This window comes from Salmo salar, chromosome ssa02 (genome assembly GCF_905237065.1).
Source record: "Salmo salar chromosome ssa02, Ssal_v3.1, whole genome shotgun sequence".
NCBI classification, from domain to species: domain Eukaryota; kingdom Metazoa; phylum Chordata; class Actinopteri; order Salmoniformes; family Salmonidae; genus Salmo; species Salmo salar.
In genome coordinates, this window is record NC_059443.1 from 62,832,215 (window position 1) to 62,857,265 (window position 25,051).

Here is a 25,051-nt window from a genome sequence, read left to right on the forward strand (position 1 = left end):
AAGACTGTGAGTGTAGACAACGGGGTTCACTTTATTAGTCATTCGGTGCACCGTGTGGACACAAACAAAGGTTTCGATTTGATAAACCAATTTCCCACTAATAAAGTGGGAACATTACACGATTTGAAATTGACGGACGTTCCAGAATAGAGAGAACGTGTGCATTGCCTTCGTTAACAAATTATTTATTCCATTACAGGTTATTTAGTAGTTATTTTACATTAAAATGGCTATAAATTTGATCAGCATACTGTTGTAATTATGGTAAGTTTCGTTTTGAGGAATTTGATAACCAGCTAGCAAGGATATAACGATAAGCTCAGTGGCAAGGACACATTGAAACTAGTTGGGTGCTTTGTGTGCAATTGCGACAGTGGTGGAATCGTTTATGGCAAATGTATGTTAAAAAAACGTCTGGTTGCTAGGTAGACAGATAACGCAAAAACAATACTACGGAGGGATATGATGAGAAGAAAGGAAGTAAAGTAGCTAGCTAGCTCGCCAGTCAGGTAAGAAATAACCAGTTATCTAGATAAATACCCCATTCAAAAACGTTGACTGTTAGTTGACATAGCACGATGTTAGCCCTTGTACCTACTACTAAGCAGTATGTAGCAGGTGCTCTCTCAACAAACAATCGTCAGTTAGCATTAGCTGGCTACCTAACCAACCTAGGTTAGCTAACTTTAACGGTACTCTTATGTGAGAGAATGCCTGTCATTTGTCAAGGTAATGTTACGAGGAATTGCCACAATGGTTGTAGAGAAGAAGCTCTGTCGTTTAGGTTGTGCCGCAAAATTGTTTAGTTTTTTGTAACTACTTTCAAGCGAATCCATGTAGCTAGCTCACTCTGGTTAGCTGCTAACCAAACACTGAGATTGGTTTACGCAAACAGTCCTGTTAGCTAGGTACACTCGTTTCACCACTAAAATTAACCAGTGAATGATATGAGGGAAGTTGGTCATGAACATAGCAAACGGGAACACGCATTTAGTTTAATGGCACGTGTATAGCTAAACAGTAAATCCACACTAGCATGTCGCAACTGCATAGACAACTCAACTCCACGATTTAAAACTTGTTTAATCGGCTAAACTCTGCAGTTAACAATTTGCTTGGTGCTGTATGCTGACATTTTCCACACGTGCTCCCAAGCACACAAACATATTTGAGGTATTCAAGCGGCAATCCGCAGTTGAAACGATTCCCGTCACTGTTTCGGTAAAAGGTTGAGGGATTGGGCTGTGGGAAATGTAACCACACTTAAATTCACAGACCGGCCATCATGATATAAAAGTACAGTTTTAACCATGTTTGAGGCTATAGTGTTTGTTTACATTTACTTTGTTTACAAACATGGGGAAAACAAGTTTATATTTTGGCTTCTGATGGGTTCTGACAGTTAAACTAAGCTCATGGGGCAGTTTAAGTTCTACTCTTCAGGAATCAATGGGTTTATCATTTATTTATAAGTCCAAAAATGTTACAGGGTTTATTGTAATTGAATAAATCTAGAAGATTTTTAAGATAGCCAACAGTGGGCATATATAAAGGTGGCAGGTAGCCTAGTGGTTAAGAGTGTTGGGACAGTAACTGAAAGGTTGCTGGTTCGAATCCCCGAGCCAACTTGGTGAAAAATCTGAGCACTTAATGCTAATTGCTCCTATAAGCCGCTCTAGATCAGTGTCTGCTAAATTACTAAAATAATAAATATATGAATCCTAGCTACTTCTGAAGCTCATCTGAAGAATCTACCTTTTCCTTTCTGTGCCACCACATGTTTGCATGCAGCTGCGGCACAGCGAAGAAATCGTTTCAACAATTATTACCTGGATTCTGTTTTTTAGGGGCACTGTGCTCCCAAGTTATAATTCCAGGCAGCACAGCTAAATATTTAGGCGCATATGCCCCCAAAATGGTAGCTCTGTAGAGCCCTGTGGGGGTAGGTTTAAACATTCTGTGGTGGTAGCTAGCTAGATAACGTTAGCTACCCTATTGCAGCCAGTGGAAACGTATGAAGACCAACTTGGAAACATTTAAAAACAAAGGGCTTCCTCTTTTCTCTATCTTAGGGAAGCATGAGAAGGAAGCGAAATGGTGAAAGGCTTTGCTAGGTTGTATGATGGAAGGCCTGGGAAAGGAGAGATCCATATGCAGTTCTAGGCCCTTCCCATGGCTCAGTCATCCCGAGAAAGAGGCCTCGTCCCGGCTCTGGAAACTCACAGACTGCTTCTCCACCTCCAAGCAGCAAAACTCCCCAAGTTACAACACAGACAAACAAGTATGTAACATCTCAGCCCAAGAGAACATTACATTCGCTCTCAAAACAATGTTCTGTGTAGCAGGTAGAACGTCACATTGACACGACAGGTGTGTAGTAGAGCTGAGGTGTAAGTTGTACAAAGATAGGTCAGGGTAAACTAGAATACATTTCCCCATCAAATCAAAGTTTATTGGTCACGTGAGCACTATTCAGTGAAATGCTTACTAACTCTCCTCAACAATGCAGTACAATATCAATCAGGAATCAAATGCCAAATAAAAAAATAAGTAGTAAGCATAAAATGATAATGCTGAGAAATAACCTTTTTGTTTGTTTAGTTTAGAAATAACCTTTTGTTTGTTTAACTTCTTTTCCCAGAACGATTACATGGACAACAGAAAGCCAGTATTGGAGCTGAAAGATCTACCTCCTCCTCCGCATCACACCGCTGCCTCCCAGCCCTTCCCCCTCGCCCCCCTCCCTCTGCCCCCTCCCTGTCTGCCTCCTCTTCCACAAGACTCCTTCCAACAGCTACCACAACAGGGGGGTAGTCCCAAAGTAAGCGCGTGCACTCACTGTGAGCACTGCAGCACAGACCCATTAGGTCGGGGTGGTTATGGGGTTGTTAGTGGTGGAGGTAGCGCTAGTAGTGGTGTCGGTGTCAGCAGCGGTGTCCCACTCTACCTCCCTCCAAGTTCTCAGGAAGCCACTTTCAGCAGGCTAGGAGCCAGTCAAATAACGCCAACCACCCTCAACTCACACCCGCACTTCCCCAGCCTTGGTGGTGGTGGAGGGGATGCTAGAGCCACGCTACTCCCCTCTGGGAGCTACAAGCTCCACATCCCCTCTGTAGATACCACGTCCCAGCCCCTACCCTTTCAGTCTCACTCCCACCTACCATGCTCCTGCTGTACAGGAGGCCTTCTCAGACCTCTCCACTCTTACCCCTCCATACCTTTACCCTGCAACGAGTCTAAATTCATTACCACCTCCACCCCCCACTCTACCCCCCACCATAGGACTTGTAACATGGGTACTCCCGCTGGGTATTACCCCTGTGGTGGTGATTACAACCCTGCCACTCTGGGGGTCCAGAGATCATTGGCAGCACACAGTGACCCCCACATACCCACCTCGGGACATATCTGTTCTTCTAATGCTATGCACTTCAATCTTGAACGCACAGCTTGTCGCACGGGGTCGCACTACTGCCGGGATTGTTTGACGAAGGTTGGTGGAATTCTCTTTGTTCACTGTGGTGGTGGCGCTCTATTATATTGGGTGTCACTTGTATACAAGAACGGGCAGTACTTCGTTCAGTTACATGCATACAAGTTACAATTTGTGTCATTTGCCCATCATTTAGAAATGACTCTTTGCCCATCCGTGACTGTACAATATTACAACATTTGAAGACATGAGTTGTTTTGTCTGACTACAGAATGATAACTTGTTCTTTCCACGTGTTCAGCCTGCAGACAAGTTGTGGCCTAACATTCCTCTGCCCTCGGCCCAGTCGGCCTCAGTGCCCATCCCCGTGTGTAACGGCTGTGGGACCTCCTCCGACGGCCTGCTACTGCTGGGTTCCAGCCTGGGCAAATCTGCAACGAAGTATGGTATGTATTACTGTAATGATGTGAGTCATGTTCAGAAGGGCACACTGTACCAACATTTTTCTCAAAAACAATTCTCACTAGAGACACGCAGGACAGTAGTACCTCCCAGTTTCGCTCAATTTCTGAACACGTTTGGTGTTTTTCTCCCCCCCTCCCAGGTTCTCCAGAAGGTCCTGAGAACATCCCTCCGGTGGGTGTTTTCTGGGACATAGAGAACTGCTGCGTTCCCAGCGGTCGCTCTGCTGCAGCCGTGGTCCAGCGCCTCCGCAGCCACTTCTTCCAGGGCCACAGAGAGGCAGAGTTCATCTGCGTCTGTGACATCAGCAAGGAGAACAAGGCCGTCATCCAGGAGCTCAACAACTGCCAGGTAACTTGTGTGTGATCTGATTCCCTCAGCTGGTAAAGTGTTCCGCTGTATTCTTCAGTCTCTGACTCTACCTAAATGAGCAATGTCTGATACTCTTCTGGTCACATTTTCTCCCAGGTGACGGTAGCGCACATTAATGCTACTGCCAAGAACGCTGCGGACGACAAGCTTCGTCAGAGCCTACGGCGCTTTGCAGAAACACACACTGCCCCTGCTACTGTGGTGCTAGTCTCTTGTGCGTGTGCTCATTTTACATTCTGGATGTTAAAACTGTTTTTCTTTCATTTCGTTTGTCCACTCCATACTTATGTAGTTAACCCCGGTTCCGAATCCGTTTCGCAGCTGACGTGAACTTTGCCAGCGAGCTGAGCGACCTCCGGCATCGCCATGGTTTCCAGGTGATGCTGGTCCATAAGAGCGGTCAGACGTCGGACGCCCTGCTGCAGCACGCCCACCGCCACGTGGCCTTTGAAGAGATGGTAGCTGACCTGCCGCCCAGACAGGCTGTCAAATCACAGGTAGGCTTCAGAGATGCTTGACTGATATATGTAATCCATATTGCAGAATGGCAGAAGGTCACTTTTTTTCAATAAATCTACAGTACTCTGACTGGTTGCTCAGAGAAAATATCTGCCCTTTAGGCATTACTTCTGGGCGATCTGAAATCTGCCCTTTACTCTTCCAATGGTTCTAGACCTCTTTACATTTTACTTTTGAGTCATTTAGCAGACGCTCTTATCCAGAGCGACTTGCAGTAGTATGTGCATACATTTTCATATTTGTCCGTACTGGTCCCCCGTGGGAATCAAACCCACAACCCTGGCCTTGCAAGTGCCATGCTCTACCAACTGAGCCACACGGGTCCTGTGTCTTCCCTCTCGTTCTACAGTGTGATCTTTAGTAGTGTAATGCTACGAAACACTATCACAAGACTCCGACCCTGCAAACCTCTTGTCATTTCAAAACACATTTCCAAAGAATGTTCAAAAATGTAAACCCAGAGCGGTCCCATCTTCTCTCTTTCCCTCCTCTCCTCCCCCCCACCAGCTCGGTTTCAACCTGCTCTATGTGTACAACCTGCCACCGGGCTGCGACGGCAAGAGCGTGGGCAACCGCCTGCGCCGCCTCTCCGACAACTGCGGGGGCAAGGTGCTGGGCGTCTCCATGGCCACTGGCACCGCCGTCCTACGCTTCGGCTCGCAGGAAGCGGCGGAGCGCGCCCGCAAGCGCATGGAGAACGAGGACGTGTTCGGCCGGCGCATCACCCTCTCCTTCTCAGCTCCGTCCACTGAGGGGAACGACCCGACCCCACCACCCTCCTCATCTGAGACTCCACCTCCGCTTCCAGTTCAACCTCTTCCCTCCTCCTCTTTTTCCTTCCTTCCCCTGGAGAAGCCGCGCTCCCCTAGGAGGAAAAGGCGTGCGAGGCGTGAGTGTCAGAGAGAGAGGGAATCCTCGCTCCCCCTCTCCGTTCCGGTGCCTGAGAGGCCCTACAGCCCCAGGAGGGGGAGCGGGGGGGCACTTTACCCCGTTCCCCCCCAAACCAGAACCCTTCCTCAGGTCAGCAGCATCCTGCCGCCCCCCCCCCCCCATCCCGCGTGCCGCCTGTCCTCCCCTAACCCTGTCCATGTCCTCCACTCTGCCTGCGCTAACCTGTGGCTTTTAAACTATAGCCATGCTTCATCCCATGCTTCATGTAGTTTAATGCCTGGTCTGTTTCTGTGCTTCGTTCAACATTTCATGTAATGTTTTAATCAATGTGTGGCATTTTAACACTTTGTCCTATGCTTCATATAATGTCTGGCTTATCCTTTTATTTCTTCTATTCATCGCGTCAATTAATGCCTCCATCAATGTTTCATCTAATGATTGCATATCTCTTTCTCCCATATCTTTGCTCTATCCCATGCCTCGTCTCGTCAGAATCCTGCTTCTGTTTGTAATCGCTTCCTGTCCTGCCGGCCGTAACAGTCTGTTTTTTTTATGGTCTCTTTCTTCTACGCTTTTGATCTGTTACTTTGATCTCTGCTCTTTTTATTCTGCTGCTCCGTTGCTTTGTCTCCACCCGACAATAGAGCTGAGGGGAAGACTGGAGAATGGTGATGATAATGTCAGAGTTATGGCAATACAAGAGGTTGAATAATACTAACAGTGGGGGAAACGTATAGCTCTTTTAATAGCTTTTGGGGAAAAAAATCACCATTCTCAAGGACCCCTTCCTCTCAGCTCTATCGTTTATCTATTAGCCTCTTCCACTTCACATCCATTCTGCCAAGCTGATGGCTATTCTAATACATTCATCACTATATATCTAGTTACACTTTGGTTGTCCCCCTGGTGCAGGAGCTAGGTGGACTGGAGACCAAGCCCAAGATTGGGGGCTTCCCCCTAGAGAAAGGCCAGCGCAACTCCTCCCCCAACAGTAACGGAGAGGGGCCGTCCCAGCAACACCCCATCAAGGCCGGCCTCATAGGAGAGTCTATGTTCAGCTGCAGGAGGTACGCTATGGACGCCAGGGGCCCTTTCAGACTAAAATGAAGAAAGAACAAATGTACTAATTGTTAGACGGTTCCATTCCAGTTGGTTCCCACAGGCTTGTATGTGTTTTTACCTTCAATATTGTAAAATGGCCTGCAAAAAGTATCCCTGCTATAGAGGGGTCCATCGACCCAAGGAAGTGTAGAACACATAGGCAGATGTAGGAATTAATAAGCAGCTGTTTCTAAATGAGGTGGTTTGTGCTCAAACTACTGGAGCTGAGGTGATGCCTAAAATTCGCATGCAGTTGTTTTCAGAGAGCTGAGTATGCCATAATGTTTAAACTTCTAGTTAATGTCCTCTCTCCTCTCCCCCATCAGGAGGGACCTCTCCAGCCCCCGCAGTGCATCTGACTCTGAGCGTCATGTGGACCGGAGCTCTGGAGAGTTCCAGGTCAGCACCCCCTCTGCCTTCAGCAAGCTGACCCTGCACAAGACCTTTAGCGCCTCGGTCCTCCCCCAGCCACAGGGCCTTTCCCAAGGCTCCTGGTCCTCACGGTGAGACCATCAGACACTACAGAATTACCCGTTTGTTTCCTTACTCTGTAAGCAGTCTTTAGGTGAGGAGAGATGTCAGTCCATGCCTTGGTTTTAACTTGAGCCTTTTTTGTCCCAAAAAAACTATGCAAGGGAATATCCCCCAAATTAGTTTTAAAATTTCCTGCACAAATCGTCTTAAAGTAACCTCATTGAGCTATACAAATATCTGACTCTTTGAGACATTTCACACTCTTTGGTCATGACATTTCAATCTATACCTTCCTATGGTGCTGCCAACCCACTCAACTCCTCTCACTCTCTCTGCTCCAGGAGTGGATCCCCCTGCATGTCGAGCCGCTCTTCCCCCCTAATAGGCCCTCCTCCCCGGGGCAGCAGCAGCCCCTGTCTGCCTGTGGGCCCCCAGGCCTCGGAGCCCTTCTCGGACGGGGCAGACTTACAGGTGGCCAACCTGGACTACAGGATGTCCCGTAAGGAGCTGCAGCAGAGCCTGCATGATGCCTTCTCCAGACACGGACGGGTGAGTCCTGTACAGACAGTATTCTGATGCTATTCATTACAGATGTATAGAGCTTTAATCTGTCTCCCATTTGATGCTAAATAGCAAGATGGTGAGGTCAGGATTTAGTAGTTTAGTGTCATTGTATTGGTTCAACTTATTCTGTCATTTTCTGACACGGCTTTTGTGCCAAAAGTGCTCTGTAGTATTTACATGGTAGCTTGCACTCTATGCCAGCGTTTCCCAAACTCTGTCCTTGGGACACCAAGGGGTGCATGTTTTGGAATCTTGCCCAAACATTACACAGCTGATTCAAATGATCAAAGCTTGATGATTAGTTGACTATTTGAATCAGCTGTGTAGTGTTAGGGCAAAAAACTAAACTTGGGGTTCCGGAGGACCGAGTTTGGGAAACCCTGCCCTATTGCAATGTCATTGAGGAAGGCGATGGGATTTCACTGTCACAATGAGGTCAAATTGCTTCTGCGTCATTTGCGGACACCGTAGACGACATGAGAAGCTAACGTGCGTGTCTCCCTCCAGGTTAAAGGCGTGGAGCTGAGTCCCCACACAGACTACCAGCTGAAGGCCACCGTCCAGATGGTCTCCCTACAGCAGGCCATCAGTGCTGTGAGCTGCCTGCACCGCTACAAGATAGGAAGCAAACGCATCCACGTCTCCCTCATCACCGGGGCCGGCAACAAGTCTCTAGCCATGCTCCGGTATGTACAGTACAGCTAACGTTGAGGTAGTACTCTCTCCCATACGTGTCACATCATCATTTGGCAGTTTCATGTCTTCGATCGGGGAACTCGTCACCATCCTTTTTTAAATGTCGCCAAAACATGATTTGTACCTGGTTTGAGATGGATTCGGATGGTATTAAACGGTTTCCTCTTTCTACAGCTCTGAAATCTTCCAGATTCTCCAGGACGCGCCAGCCAGCTGTCTTCCCCTTTTCAAGTTCACTGAAATCTACGAGAAAAAGTGAGTCATGTTGCTTCTCTCCTCCTCATCACTCAACCTCCCTCCACCTCTGGAGGAGTTAGTCCTATGCAATGTTAAGTACTGTGGCTGCGTTTACACTTTATCCCAAAAGCATCTTAATGCAAAGTTCAACATTGGAACTATGGGATCCAATGGTTCTAATGAACTTATCCTTAAGATGCTTTTGGGAAAACAGGCCCTGATCTTTTTTTTAATTAATTGGTCTTTTGACCAATAAGATCTGATTTGAGAAGATTTAATTGGTTAAAAGACCAATCATTGGGGAAAAAAGATCAGAATTGGGCTGCCTGTGTAAACGGAGGCTATGTCAATGTACTCCTTTCCACCCATCCCTCCACCTCTCCCCAGATTTGGTCGTAAGCTGGTGGTGAGCGACCTATACAGACTACAAGAGGTGGTGGCGGTGAGGGAGCAGGGTGGAGGCAGGCTGGTGTGTCTCCTCCCCAGTAGCCAGGCCAGACAGAGCCCTCTGGGGTCGTCTCAGTCCCAGGAGGGGTCCTCGGCAAATGGTAGTCCTGTGGTGTTTGAACAGTTGGAGTACCACGAGCCTGTCTGCAGTTACCACTACACACAGCAGAACTTCAGGTAGGGATAGCCCGAAAGACCCATATGCTCACACACACACACTCACTCACATTTAAGTAATTTTACAGGGCTCTTTTTGAAAAACTATTTCATAAGAGCTCGATCTCTCTGTCCCCCCTGTAGTGAGGCAGACTTTGACCCAGACTCGTATAAGATTCCTTTTGTGGTGGTGTCTCTGAAGACCCTGGCCTCCCAGGTCCACTGTCTGCTACAGTCCCATGAGGGAACCCTGCCCCTGCTCAGGTAACCAACGCTGTCTCTGCCTGGGTAGATTAACGGACAGTGGATGCTTAACAAAGTTCAATTCAATAAATGGAGTCGGAGAGATCTGCCTTGAAATCAGTGAACTTTTATGGGACAGACCTTTTAATGAATTAAATCAATATTTCAAGAACCCATTTCATACAAATGGAGTACAATGGCCATTTGGCATTTCGTATAACACTGTAAATGTTACTAGATTTTGTGTTTCATGAATATTCATTTTGCTTTCCTGTGACTCAGTTTCTCAGAGTGCTATGTATCAGAGTTGGGCCCCCTGGCGGTGTCTGAGGAGGGGGAGGTGGAGGGGAGTGTCCCCTTGGAGCACCTCATCACCTGTATACCAGGCATTAACATCGTCACTGCTCAGAACGGCTTCAAGGTCATCAAGTGGATCCACAACAAGCCGCCCGCATCCAACACAGGTACTGACCTGACTCGAAGCCCTAACCCTCGGGGAGAATTACATTGAAAACCTTTATTTAGACTCGCAGAGGAATCCCCTGGGGTTCATAAAAGCAATACAAACCTACAGAATTTAAACCCTATAGTCATTAAAAATGGAAACCCCTACCGCATAAGACCATTCTCAAGGACAGTTGAAGATACTCGGGAGGCAATAAGAATTGTGTCATATGTTGAGCTAAAAACTGCTTTCCTGACATTTTTAGTAGGTGGATACTGTGCTGCTGACACAGATACCAGCACTCCAAGACAGAGCTGCACCCGCACTACTATTATAATAGAAGTCATTAACCTCTTGCTGTTTGTGTGTCATAGACCAGTGGACGCAGCGGTGCAAGTCCCCGGTGGGGAACCCCCAGTTGATCCAGTTCAGTAGAGAGCTCATTGACCTGATGAAGGGTCAGCCCTGCAACCTGATGCCCATCAGCAAGTTCATACCTGCCTACCACCACCACTATGCCAAGCAGTGTAGGGTCTCTGACTACGGATACTCTAAGCTGCTGGAGCTACTGGAGGCTGTGCCTCACGTCCTGCAGGTATGAGACACACACACACACACACGCAGTTGAAAAAATCACTCCATTTCACAGATAATCAAAGATGGCAGTTACTCAAGCTCAATTAATTGACACATGATGGATCACTTTTAATCTTGCTCGTTTAGTGACTTCCTAGCTCAAACACACAATGAAGAGGCTGGTAGACCATCTGCTATCCCTTCTGACAAAGCCTTGCCCACTTTGTTTCTCATTACACACTTCAACAGCCTTGAGGTTAGATCCCTGACAGAAACAATTAGTACAACGTCTAATAGATTATTGCAGCAGGAAGTGGTGGCGACCCTGAAGTAAACAAAGCATGAATGAATCTGTTTTTCCTCTCTCAACTCCAGATCCTTGGCATGGGCACCAAGCGTCTGCTGACCCTGACCCACCGTGCCCAGGTGAAGAGATTCACCCAGGACCTCCTCAAACTGCTCAAGTTCCAGGCCAGCAAACAGGTGGCCATCACGGACTTCATGCAGGCCTACCATTGGTCAGTACTACCACAGGAACTGCCCACAGGAACTGCCCACTCCGCCACTCTCTCAGTAAATCGTACTGTCTAGCCAAAGAGTCTAAAATTCATGCAGGCCAACCACTGGTCAATTCTATAGGAGGACCGCTCATTCCCATGCTCTCAGCCAATCATGCTGTCTATCCCAAGAGCTAAGCACATTCCTGGCAGCTATTGTTGATTTAACAGTAAAGTATTTTTGTTTTATGACTTTATTTGGATTCTGTTTCTATTGGCTTATTTGGAGGTGTATTTACTTGTGATGGTGTTTATATGAATTCATTTGAAGTGTGTTTCTTTTCTGTGTCAAATGGCGCCCTGTCTGTGTGTATTTTCATACAATGTGTTTCTATTCCTACAGGTGCTTCTCCAGAGACTGGCGGGTGCTGGACTATGGGATGTGTGATCTGATGGACCTGCTAGCTGAGATCCCTGACACCACCATCACCATCACACACCAGGACTTGGACACTGTCATCTCTGTTCCCAAGAGAGGTGAGATGAGGTCCCACTCTATGGGTCTTAGGGTCGCAACATTCCGGTAACTTCCCCAAAATTCTCAGGTTGAAGGATTCTGTATTTTTCGTGGTTATTGTTCCGGTGTACTTCCACCTGGGATTTCTGGGAATTTGGGGAAAGTAACAAGAATTCTGCAACCCTAATGGGTCTGATATCAGGGTTATGGATAAACTACCAGAGGGTTGTTCTCTTTCTAGTACATTTGATCCCTTGGGGGAACATACCCAGCTTTTGGAAGGAACGTGAAATATTGGTTACGCTTGTTTAGAAAATATGTTGAACTTGGGACCAGATGGTTGGGTTGTTGGCTTGTTTGTGTCTGTAGTTGTACATTCGATCCCTGGGAGAAAATTGTGAAATATTAGTCACTTTTTTTTGTTTAGGATTTTTTTTCTTCTCACTTTTATTCAACCCAGAAATTCCCTTAGATATGGATAAGAATATCCTTGCCATGGGGGGGCATGGAATAAAGAAATGCATTTCACACACATATATGCCTGACTATCTCCTGACTGTGACCTGGCTGGTGTAGCAGTAATGCCGCAGCCTTCGGTACACGTCTACGGTGTCAGCATACAGTAGGTTTAAACCCAGCCTACTGCCTTTTGACACAACCTCCTATCTTTCCACACTGTCATCCTCTCTCTGTTCAATAAAGTCTGAAAATCCCCTGTTATACTTGGTATGGGGTTGGGGATCAGGTTGTTTTACCCCCTACCTGTTTTTTCTGTATAATCTTTAAAATGGCAAATAAAAAAAACGGCAAAAAAATGTAATGACCTGTAATAGGAATTACCAGGTGAGCAAAACAGAGAAGTTGAAGGTGAAGTAAATTTATAAATAAGTGGTTTGTTACAACAGGGAGACACCACCCAGCAGAGAGAATCTCTAACTGGCTTCTAAAAATATATATTTTAAATAAAAAAACTGACTTTTTAACTCTTGCCCTCCTTTGTCTCGTCCCCCTCAGATCGTACATCAGATGAGATGGAGCGGACCAAGCAGTTTGGTAAGGAGGTGGTGGACCTACTGCGTCACCAGCCCCACTGTCGCATGGCCTTCTCCAAGTTCATCCCTACCTACCACCACCACTTCGGACGCCAGTGCAAACTCGCCTACTACGGCTTCACCAAGCTCATGGAGCTCTTCGAGGCCATCCCCGACGTACTCGTGGTGGGTGGAGGCCAGAGTCATTCTCTGTCCCAGGAGGAATGTGTGTTTTTTATTTGTAGACTTCAGAGTACTGCAGGAGAAGCCATTGATAATGTCAGATTATCCTCAATTTATCCACAGCACTACCTTCATCTGGAATGATGTGGAAATTAATTGCAACGTCTGACAGTAATAACTCATACCCAGCAGCTATTTTTCTTTTCACCTGCCATAAAAAATGTGTGTAATAAATATTGGTGTGCATCTCATTTCTGTCCCATGGGTAATTTATTATCAGTACAAATAACATTATTCCTAGAGTAGAGTGGTCATTTTGTTATGGAACCCCTCTCTCTCCCCAGGTGTTGGAGTGTGGAGAGGAGAAGGTGCTGACCCTAACAGAGGTGGAGCGTGTGAAGGCCCTGGCTGCCCAGCTGGTCAAGATGCTCCGTTCCCAGAGAGACTCCAGCCTGCCTGCTGCCCAGCTACTGTCTGAGTACAGCAAGACCTTCGGCTACGGCCTGAGGCTCCAGGACTACGACGTCTCCTCCCTGCCCGCCCTGCTCGTCAACCTCTGCCACGTCGTCAAGGTATCAGTTCAGTCAAATACATCTGTAGTAGGCTGTTGTACTTAATAGATTTAGACCGATTTTAAATGGTTGTGATACTGCATGTTTTGATGGTTGTAGACTCCAACACTGAACAAGAACATCCTGAGCTACACAAGACCGTGTTTAAACAAGCAACATTATTTTGGCCCCTAAGGATGAGTCACAAGTATTTCTTGATATGAATTGATGTCACTGAAGTGGCTTTGATGAGGTTTGAGCATGCAGGCCCCTTATTGGTGCGTTGAAATGTCATCTTTATATTGGAAATGAGCTATCAATTCCAGATTCAGCCATGTTTTTCTGAATAAAAAATCTCTCGCCTCCAACTGTGAATGCACTTTGTGATAACTGCTGCAGTATAAAGGGATTTTATAAATACATCTGATTCATCTTCTCAGGTGGTGGACGGTGCTAACGGCCGTGAGGTCCAGCTGATCAACAGGAAGTCTCTGCGCTTGTTAACGTGCCAGCTGCTGTCCCTGCTGATGGGCCTGGGGCAGCACGAGGGAGACGGCTCCGTCAGCGTGGAGGGCTTGAGTCTGCTGTATCATTCTGTACATGGGGTACAGCTCAACCCCTGTGAATACGGCTTCCTCTCGCTCAGCGAGCTGCTGAAGAGCCTGCCTTACCTGGTGGAGGTCGGTGGACTGGACCATAGAGATATCATACTATACTAATGTTTAGTTCTATAGACCGGAACCTTTTTGCTCTACTGCCTATTTGTCTGATTTGAAGAATGCAGGATCATGGATTCCTGTGGAAAGCATTTTTTTATGGCTTTTTCACAGGGTCTTAAAGTTGGGTAGCATTTCGTTAGTCGGGTTTTGTAATTGTCTGAGACGTATTACACAATCCTTTTGAATGAAATACTGTGGTTTATATGTTAGAAAATTTGGAATGATGACCACTAGGTCTTTGTGTGTAGGTCTAGACCAGGGGTCGGCAAACTACGACCCGCGGGTTAAAAAACCCCTCTTTAACCTCAAACTAGACAAGATATGTTGAAAAGACAATGGACCTATACATTTTCAAAGAACTGCCTGTTCTGGCCCACCCCCCCAAAAAAATGTGTGTGGCCCTCTGTTTAATTTCAAAATCCCAATGTGTCCCTCGAGCCACAAAGTTTGCCCTCCCCTGGTGTTTCTCATAACTTCCCTTCTCCCCCCCCCAGCTGTTCTACGGTGAGGGTGAGGAGGAAGGCGAGCGTGGCGAGGAGAGAGTTAGACTAACCCGTCTGTACCAGTTTGCCCGTAGGGGTGCGTGCCCTGCTCCACACCTACCACTACCACCAGATCTTCCTAACGGAGTTCCCGGGGCCTACGCCAAGTTCACCGGACGCGGCCTCCAACCTCGCTCCTACGGCTACGGCAGCGTAGACGACCTGCTCAACGCCATACCACAGGTACAGAATTAGGCCAAACTTTTCTTTTTAAGTGCTTTTCTCAAATTCAAAGCTGATAGACAAGAAACGTCTCGTTAAACAACATGTTGGAAATACACAGATGTGTTATGGTAAGATGGGAATTGATAACACTTGTATCTAAAGAGTACTTCAGCATATGGACCTGCACTGGGATATCACTGCCGACGCAGCAGATGTGGTTAGTTGCCTTCTCTGTCCCTGCACTGTGTACGGCTTTAGCCCCACAGCAGACTCTGTGGTGACGGATGGATGGGGTTTGTGGTAATTAAATGGGATGTTGCTTCTGCCTGTGTGCAGGTAGTGTGGATCAAAGGACATGGCCACAAGAGGATTATCGTTTTGAAGAACGATATGAAAGGTAAAGGCAAATCAGCCTGACCGTCTGGCAGCAGGAACTGTGGAAACACATGGCTTTAGCCTTACCTGCATTTACTATTAACATAAGGGAAGGGATTGTTATCAGTTCATCTCATGGGCATCATGTTGTATGATCCTTCAACATGAGACAAGTTGAATATTACATTTAATGGGAACAGAATTTGTGGTGTTGTGCTTGTATGATGGGAACAGAAATGGTAGTGTTTTGAAGGTACAGTGTTTACTCTGTAATGGAAAGAGTGTAATAATTGTCTGTGGGTTGGTTCTCCTCAGCAGCACGAGCCACTGGAGCCAGCCCTGCAGCCTCAGAGGAGCCTGAGGACGGGGCCAGCCAGAGAGACAGCCCCTGTAGCAACACAGAGTCTGGAACTCACAGCCCAGGTAACTAACCACACCACTGGAGTCTTAGGCACTATTACCAATATTTTGATGTTCTTTTTGCCTTGTTGGTGTTTTTAAGCTTTTTAACCTCTTGGGGCTAGGTGGGACGCTAGCGTGCCACCTGTGGTGCACTCCATCAACAGCAGGTGCATTTCAAGAGCGGCAAATTTGAATCCAAATAAATGTCAAAATTCAAATTTTTCAAAAATACAACTATGTTACACCATTTGAAAGATAAACATCTCCTTAATCTAACCACGTTTTACGATTTCAAAAAGGTTTTACGGCGAAAGCATAAATTTAGAGTATGTTAGGACAGTACATTTACAAGAGTTGTGTGTAATGTTTTGTCAAGTCAAAGACAGGGTCACCAAAACCATAAAACCAGCTAAAATGATACACTAACCTTTTACAATCTCCATCAGATGACACTCCTAGGACATTATGTTAGACAATGCATGCATTTTTAGTTCTATCAAGTTCATATTTATATACAAAAACAGCGTTTTACTATGGCATTGATGTTGAGGAAATCGTTTCCCTCCAATAACCGGCAGTCAAGTCAGCGTCACAAATTAAATAATTAAAATTAGAAAACATTGGTAAAATATTATATTGTCATTTAAAGAATTATAGATTTACATCTTTTGAACGCAATCAACTTGCCAGATTTAAAAATAACCTTACTGGGAAATCACACTTTGCAATAATCTGAGCACTGTGCCCAGAAAAATACGCGTTGCGATACAGACTAGACGTCATGTTGGGGAGATCTAAAATCGAAAATACTATGTAAATAATCCATTACCTTTGATTCTCTTCATCAGATGTCACTTCCAGGTATCACAGGTCCATAACGAATGTAGTTTTGTTCAAAAAAGCTCATCATTTATGTCCAAAAATCTCCGTCTCGTTAGCACATGATGTAAGCCAGCCGGACTTCTCGTCATGAACGAGGGGAAAAAATATATTTCCGTTCGTTCAAACATGTCAAACGTTGTATAGCATAAATCATTAGGGCCTTTTTAACCAGAACATGAATAATATTCAAGGTGGACGAATGCATAGCCTTTTATAACGTATTGGAACGAGGGTACCCAACATGAAGTAGCGCGCCAGGTGTCTAATGGGACATCACCGTTCCATGGCTCTTGTTCGGTCAGATCTCCCTCCAGAAGACTCAAAACACTTTGTAAAGGCTGGTGACATCTAGTGGAAGCAATAGGAAGTGCCAAAATATTCCTAAACCCCTGTGTTTTTCAATGGGATAGGTTTAAAATCAATACAACACATCAGGTATCCACTTCCTGTCAGAAAATGTCTCAGGGTTTTGCCTGCCAAATGAGTTCTGTTATACTCACAGACACCATTCAAACAGTTTTGGAAACTTTAGAGTGTTTTCTATCCATATATAATAAGTATATGCATATTCTAGTTACTGGGTAGGATTAGTAACCAGATTAAATCGGGTACATTTTTTTTATCCAGACGTGCAAATGCTGCCCCCTAGACCCAACAGGTTAATAGTTGTTTATACATTGAAGCAGAAATGAAGTCTCTTTTTCTCCATCAGATGTTGGTGGGGTGGAGACAGAGCTGCTGTGTCTGACTTCTCCAGTAGACCTGCTGTGTGGCCCAGTACCCTCCTGCCTGCCCTCTCCCCAGCTGCACCCTGACCCCGTTCTCCAACAGGCTGACCTCATCCGCTTCGAGCAGACGCCATCACCAGCAGGTGAGCTGATCACGTGATCAACCGCGGTTCAAACCCAGGTCTTCTGTGTGCCATGAGACTGTTAGCCCTCCTAGGCATTAGCTTCAAGCTTACTCATGCTCCGCTATACACACAGCTGACATCTTCCCTTGGACTGACCAGGATATGTGTTGCCATTGTGTGTTTTTCAGAGCGTGATAAACCTGAGGAGGAAGCTGTAGCAGAAGAAGTAGCAGCTCCTGCTGTCTGTGACACAGCTGAGCCTATCGAACCACTAACTGACAACAACCAGAATGTTGTTGTTTTGGTTTCCACGACTACCAAGCCTCCACAGAATGTGACCCGCAAAACAGCGTCCGTTGAAAACAGCCCCAGCAAGAGGGCTCCTCGCAATAAAGTGAAGCTGGCAGCTAACTTCTCTTTTACAGCCGCCCCCTAAGACACTCACTGACAATCACATGCTGGAACAAGCACACACTCGCACATACACACACGCACACACACACATTCATCACACACAACTCGAAAATGAAGAGTTGATCAGCTAAATTGTAAAAAGCCCCAAAAAGAATGATTTTGTTTTTAGTCATGCCCCTCGCAACAAACTGTGACATTATTTCCTTTCATTGCCTTTTCCCCTAATCTTTTCAAACTCAATCATCATGTGGATGTAGGTGTTTCTTCACAAAGCCATGCGTTTTCTTGTTGCAGTTATTTCTGCCACAGCCATTCATTTTTCAAAGCCGTGTAATTTTAGTCAGATTAATGCATGTCCAGAAAGGTTTTGTGGTAGATATTAATTATATACTATGGATAAACTGTTTGGAAACATGATTCTCTGAAAGTGGAAGAGAACTTCCCCACATTGGACAATACAGCAACAGCAAATACTGAGGTAGTTGGCACTGTAGCCACGCGATTTGCAGTTTAAACTCAAAAGATGCCTATTTTACCACTGAATACCCTTACCTGAACTCAAAACCCCTCAGAGATTTAATACAGTAACTTGTTTAAAAATGGGAACTTATACAGGGATTTTATATCATGTGTCAAGGAAGCTCTGAGGGAAAGCTATATAAATATGTAGAGAAACGTCATTATTTTGATACTGCCTTGCTATGTTTCAAGAAAGGAACCGTAAAGTGTCTACTGCCCTCTCCGCTGTGTTGTCCCCATTGTATTTTGTCATCAGACAAATGCACTTCTTCATACAGCTAGAAGTAAAACAAATTATATTTGAGCTTTGCCATTGAGGCAGCTTTGGAGGTAGTATTGACAATTATCATTATTGAGTAACCATGCCCATCTCATTCTTTTAACTCTTTCTCTTGGGCAATGTTTAGCATTGTGTTCAGTTCACACTCCAGTGTTGGAGTCCTCAGACATCGTTCCACCTTGACTATGTTCTTTCATAAAGTAGTAGCCTATATGGCTGGTGTTTTCAGTTTATCAGTTAAGTATCGAGTCAATGGCAGGAGTGATCAAAATGGCTTCGAAGTAACTTTGACGGCAGTCTGGTCTCAGTCAAATCGATCTAAGCTTGTATCTGTGTGTTCTCAATGGGGTGTCGCAATCAGCTCTGTCTCCAATGTGTACGACAGTGTAAAAGAGAAGGAATTCTGATTCCTCAGTGATGAGTTTTGAACGAGCTCTTGGCGAGGTTGAGGGCCAGTCTGCCTTGGGCCGTTATTTAGGCAAGGCAGAAGCCGAGACCCTGAATACTTGGACCAAGTGTTAAAAAGCTTGGAGGCAGCGTGAACAAAGATATGGTGACACTGTTTGCTGCCGGAAGCTAAGTCGAAATCATTTCTGTTTTTGTATTTTTAGAGATTGAGTGCGGTTTACACTTGAATAACTTATAGGTGGTGTGTAATATGCATGTTGTGCATAAAAAATAAAACATTTATGCATGGTGTAAACCTATTAGGTCAGAAATCGGACTGTTAGTGAACAGCATTTTTTTAAAGAAATTAGTTGAAGTTCTCTTGTTTCCGCAGAAACCATATATTAGAGGTATTGTTTACATCACCTCCACTCCCCCACTCCTGGTTACTGTTTACACCCCCCCCCCTCCTGGTTACTGTGGAAATGCCCAAGGTTGTTTTTGTTCAACCTTGTTGCTTTTTGTCTACATTTTCAGTGTTGTCTCTACTGATTGAGTAGAGGAGCTGGGATTTTTGATTTTTAAAACAATGAGATAGACTTGGTGTTTTTAGTAAAAGTGGAGAGATGAGATGGGCACTTGTGTGCTCCAGCTGCACATGAAACAGCAAGAGGGGCCCCTGGAGGCCCCCGATAGGATCAAAGGGACAAAGGCCCTCGTGCGGCTCTGGACAACGCCTGGCTCTTACAATGGCTTGTATCTGCCATGGCGCTTAGTAAGGGATGGCGTCTGAATGGACTGGAGACATACCACACCTCATCCGTCTTTACATAACATTTTTACTTGTGATTGTCTATAGATTTATTTTTTGTTGTTGCCTATCCTACGTGTTGATGAGTGCTGATTGTACCAACCAACCCCAAGTTATGACATTGAGTTCCTACCTACAAGCATGGTTTGGAAAGTAGAAGGCATGACTTGATGTAAGGGAAAAACAGCATCCCTATGAACGGATGTTGAAAGATGCAGTTTTCGCTCTTGTGCTACTGTGTTGAAGATGCAGAAAAGACCAGAGAATTGGGCCAGGGCCCCTGATGTCCATCTCCTTTGATCCAAAATGTCTTCCTTCTGTCAGTGTTACTGTATGTGTTGGAGATTCAGTTGAAGACCAGAGAAATTGGGCCAGAGCCCATGATAGTGATCTCCTTGCCAAGAGCCAATATGGCTGCTCAGATTCCTGTCCTGTTAGTGTTTTTCCTGTTGACTGTGTTTCAAATTAGCATCTAATTTTATTCTCCTCGTTAGTTACTAGACTTTTGTGTTTTGAAGCCCAAGATTTCCTTCCTGTTTCTAATTACATGACTCACTCAGTAAAGGAGGTGGATTTCCCAGAATCTTGAGCGATTTCCGATACGGTATATTGAGGGATAACGGCTTAAAGGCTCAGAATCTTCCGAAAGTGTTAGACCCAGTTTTAACAATGGGCAGAATCTTATTTCTCTCTTTAACAAAGGGACAATCGGCACAAAAGTTGCCTTAAAATTGTGCACTAAAACTTAAATTATACTTTAGTTTGGCCTCGAAAGATACAACTGCGTTTTACGTTAGAACTAACTCCCAGGTGCTACAGTGTCCACTATCTCAGAAGGCAGAGTTAAAATAAGAGGTACAATTGTCATAAGTTTGCTTACATCAGTAAAAAGCAGCATGTACTGGTAAAGTACTCCGTATGCACCTTTGCATAGCTTTGGTTCTTGTAAAAGGTTTATTGTGGGTTTGTTCATTTGAGGTGAAAAAAGAATTGTTTTGCAAGGTTTTGTCGTTGGCTAATTTGTATCGGACTCCACTATAGTGCGATTTAATTGTATCTCGAAGTGAGTATATCATGGTCTGCATCTGAAACGGCAGCATATTCCCTATATAGTGTACTACTTTATATGAACTCTGGTCAAAAGTAGTGCACTATATAGGGAATAGGGTGCTATTTTGGATACTGCCATGTCTGTCAATGTTTGTTTGCACTTCTCTTACAGTCTCTCTGTTGTACTCCCATGGAACTCACCCCCCTCCAGTTTTTGTCATCAAGGTTATCCTTTGTGATCATTTTTCTGTTCTGTATTTGTTTCACTGAAGTATTCTATCGTTTCTTCTCCCTGTTCCCCCTTCATCTTACCTCACCATACACATACAAGACGTTGTTGTAACCGTTTCATTGATGTTGAGGGGACCAAATGATTTCTGTTGAATAAATCACTCAAGCATTACTCCTTCCTCTTATTTTTGACTTGAGTTTCTCTTATTTTTACTTGCTGAAAGTGACAGTAAGTGCAAAGGGTTTTATGGTTTGCTAGCTGGTAATTTAACAATGTTACTAAAATTTCAAACTGAACGATCCCTTTAAATGACTTGGAAAACCAGTGAATTGCTGAAAGATGCCTTTTTATTTACATACAGTACCAGTCAAAAGTTTGGACACACCAACACATTCAATGGTTTTTCTTTATTTTTACTATTTTCTACATTGTAGAATAACAGTGAATACATCAAAACTATGAAATGACACACATGGAATCATGTAGTAACCAAAAAGTGTTAAACAAATCAAAATATATTTGAGATTCTTCAAAGTAGCCACCCTTTGCCTTGATGACAGCATTGCACACTTGGCATTCTCTCAACCAGCTTCATTAGGAATGCTTTTCCAACAGTCTTAAAAGAGTTCCAACATATGCTGAGCACTTATTGGCTGCTTGTCCTTTATGGTCAAACTCAATTGGGTTGAGGTCAGATGATTGTGGAGGCCAGGTCATCTGATGCAGCACTCCACTCTCCTTGGTCAAAAAGCCCTTACGCAGCCTGGAGCTGTGTTTTTGGTTGTTGAAAAACAAATGATAGTCCCACTAAGCGCAAACCAGATGGGAGGGCGTAGCGCTGCATAATGCTCTGGGAGCCATACTGGTTGTGTGCCTTGAATTCTAAATAAATCACTGCCAGTGTCACCAGCAAAACACCATCGCACCAACTCCTTCACGATGGGAACCACAGATGCGGAGATCATCTGTTCACCTATTCTGCGTCTCACAAAGACATGGCGGGTTGGAACCAAATATCTCAAATTTGGACTCAACGGACCAAAGGACAGATTTCCTCTGGTCTAATGTCCATTGCTTGTGTTTCTTGGCCCAAGCAAGTCTCTTATTGGTGTCCTTTAGTAGTGATTTCTTTGCAGCAATTTGACCACGAAGGCCTGATTCACACAGTCTCCTCTGAACAGTTGATGTTGAGATGTGTCTGTTACTTGAACTCTGTGAAGCAGTTATTTGGGCTGCAATCTGAGGCTGGTAACTTTAATGAACTTATCCTCTGCAACAGAGGTAACTCTGGGTCTTCCTTTCCTGTGGTGGTCCTCATGAGAGCCAGTGTCATCATACCGCTTGATGGTTTTTGCGACTGCACTTGAAGAAACTTTCAAAGTTCTTCATTTTCCAGATTGACTGTCCTTCATGTCTTAAAGTAATGATGGACTGTTGTTTCTCTTTTCTTATTTGAGCTGTTCTTGCCATAATATTCCCACGGGGGACCAGTACGGAAAAAAATGTATGAAATGTATGCATTCACTACTGTAAGTCGCTCTGGATAAGAGCGTCTGCTAAATGACTAAAATGTAAATGTAAATATGGACTTGGTCATTTACCAAATAGGGCTATCTTCTGTATACCACCCCTACCTTGTCACAGCACAACTGATTGGCTCAAATGCATTAAGAAGGAAAGAAATTCCACAAAGTAACTTTTTACAAGGCACACCTGTTAATTGAAATACATTCCAGGCACCTCATGAAGCTGGTTGAGAGAATGCCTAGAGTGTGCAAAGCTGTCATCAAGACAAAGAGTGCTACTTTGAAGAATCTCAAATATAAAATATATTTTGATTTAACACTTGTTTTGGTTACTACATGATTCCATATGTGTTATTTCATTGGTTTGATGTCTTCACTATTATTCTACAATGTAGAAAATAGTAAAAATAAAGAACCCTGTAATGAGTAGGTGTGTCCAAACTTTTGACTGGTACTGTATATGTACAGGTATTTTCGGCTCATTTATGCATATTGTTCAATTTGGACATTAAAACATCACTAATATACTACAGAACAAAGTTCAGGGATGGGTCTCAGTGTTTTCCTCAATTCTTTGCTTCTCAAAACCTCCGATGGAAGCAAGGAGAAGGACTTGATGAGTCAAGGAAAATACTTCTGAGATCTACCCAAAGGGAGGCGTGGGGTTAGAGGAAAATAATCTGAAGTAGAGGGTCACTTTGTTGAACAGGACTCCCTAATCTTCTACAAACATTGGATTCCAACAAACTCTTTTCCAGAATCTTAAAGGCATGTACAATAAAGAATTGCATTCACCTCTTCTTGTTTTGCCGTAGAAATTGCAAGACTCGTAGTATGACGCTAATTGTTTTCCTTCCAATACTTATTCATTGTAATCATGAATAATATTGTAGTGATACTATGGTAATAACTACCACTATGTTTTGGTGAAGATAAGAATGACCAGTTGTAAGGCTGACTTTGTCTTAGCAACATAAATGCGTGTATACTGGTTATTGATACGTTAATATACATCATAGAGTAACAAAATAACTCAATCATGCGATTGTTGCAGCTTGCCAATGTAAATGGTATCATAGCAACTGTGTTCAGTAATACTGTTTATATAGGAAGTATACCTTTACAATAAAGGGATTAAAAAAATGTACTACAGTGAGTGAAGTGTTTCATTATCTACAGTTCCAGAGCAAGCATCAGGGTTGGATCAATTCATTTTAAAATCTGGTAATTCGGTAAGTAATCGACTGAATTGAAATGGTATTGACCCCACCCTGTTAAGCATACAGTCCTAAGTCTGAGAGGAGTTCTAGTTGTTCCGTTAAAGGGTTGGAATGGAAGCATACAGTAAATACCCGTTATCAAAATGACAAAGTGAATAACAATTAAGTCATGTCATTTCCTGGTGGACAGAGAACCTTGGTATGATGCATTTGTGGTTCGGTACGGGACGTTGTGCTTATAAATCTGAGGAATATATGTCATTATTGATCTCTGAAGAATGTTTCAATATAAATTGGTCTATTGAAATGTCATTGTAGCTTATGTTGCTTGCTTACAATACTGTACAGGTCCCATATATTCAATTTCCAATTGCCTTTTAACATTATATAGTGTCATGTATTTCATTTCCATCATTTACTGTATTTACATGTGGCCATGCCTGTCCATCTATCACCTCTATATGGGTGTCCATTTTGCACCAGGGTTCTCTGGATCACAGGAAATGATGTAACGATAGGTGATATGACACCAAGAGACCAGGTCAGGTGACAGATGTACAGTGTGACTGTGTTGTTGTTACTAGGGTGGTGCTGTGAATGGGAGGGTGTACTGTCCTCAACTCCTCTGTAACCACGGTTACATGACACAACACTGGGTGGCTCCGCAGCAGTCCTTGATGATGGTGATGGACTTGGTGATGGTCGGCTTGCTGGGCGGAGGATCAGGGACTTGTCTCTTGGGCTTCTGGGGATCTGGGGTAAGAGAGTATGGGCAAATCTGAAATGTCTATTCCCAACATGGTGCACTACTTTTGCACTCCTACCAGGGGCTCGTATAAGGGTGCACATTTGGACACGTTCTCTGTGGTTTTAGATGGAAATGAAAAAGGCACAGCTATTTCTCTAAGATTCCCATCTTTGAATCTGTCTGAATGAAGTCCAAGCCACGATTAGATTAAATCAACGCCATAACAACTAAGACTGTTCTCGAATCGATATTCTGATATGATTTGAATCAGCTGTTATCACACTAATTCCATTACGTGGCTTGTCAGTTGTTCCTTGTTGCCACTCGATTTATCTCGGTCTTGACCTAATGTGACAGAGCCGGTGTGCCTGGTATGAAACTGTATGACAGTCAGGGCCACTCATATGGTCTGTGACTCTGGATATGACAGAACTAATCTGCTTGGTATTATATAATATCTACATCTTTACTGTATATGTGCTTTTAATATGTACTTGAGTGTTTTCATCAAGGCCACTGTGACCATGACTA

General features: G+C 44.4%; 2 protein-coding genes across 3 annotated transcripts in view; one reads left to right on the forward strand and one right to left on the reverse strand.

Moving 5' to 3' along the window:
* Positions 1 to 10: 10 nt before the first annotated feature.
* Positions 11 to 21,197, forward strand: LOC106589040 (meiosis regulator and mRNA stability factor 1). The gene is given in 29 exon segments (XM_014178701.2): positions 11 to 264; positions 2,073 to 2,281; positions 2,642 to 3,493; positions 3,735 to 3,879; positions 4,038 to 4,246; positions 4,364 to 4,481; positions 4,589 to 4,764; positions 5,294 to 5,806; positions 6,590 to 6,744; positions 7,105 to 7,281; positions 7,594 to 7,801; positions 8,324 to 8,502; positions 8,687 to 8,767; positions 9,137 to 9,373; positions 9,497 to 9,616; positions 9,878 to 10,059; positions 10,415 to 10,635; positions 10,992 to 11,134; positions 11,517 to 11,650; positions 12,645 to 12,847; positions 13,189 to 13,416; positions 13,836 to 14,075; positions 14,609 to 14,692; positions 14,694 to 14,745; positions 14,748 to 14,839; positions 15,158 to 15,218; positions 15,512 to 15,619; positions 17,193 to 17,351; positions 17,522 to 21,197. Coding segments are annotated over 28 exon segments (5,487 nt in total). The 5' UTR covers positions 11 to 264; positions 2,073 to 2,119; the 3' UTR covers positions 17,770 to 21,197.
* Positions 21,198 to 23,515: 2,318 nt separating this feature from the next.
* The window catches only part of LOC106594632 (bMERB domain-containing protein 1), a 28,963-nt gene continuing 27,427 nt past the window's right edge, over positions 23,516 to 25,051 (reverse strand). For both annotated transcript variants that reach the window (XM_045707375.1, XM_045707372.1), the window contains exon 6: positions 23,516 to 24,525. In XM_045707375.1, coding sequence (XP_045563331.1) covers positions 24,410 to 24,525 — 116 coding nt within the window. In that variant the 3' untranslated portion in view covers positions 23,516 to 24,409. The remainder of the gene's footprint in view (positions 24,526 to 25,051) is intronic.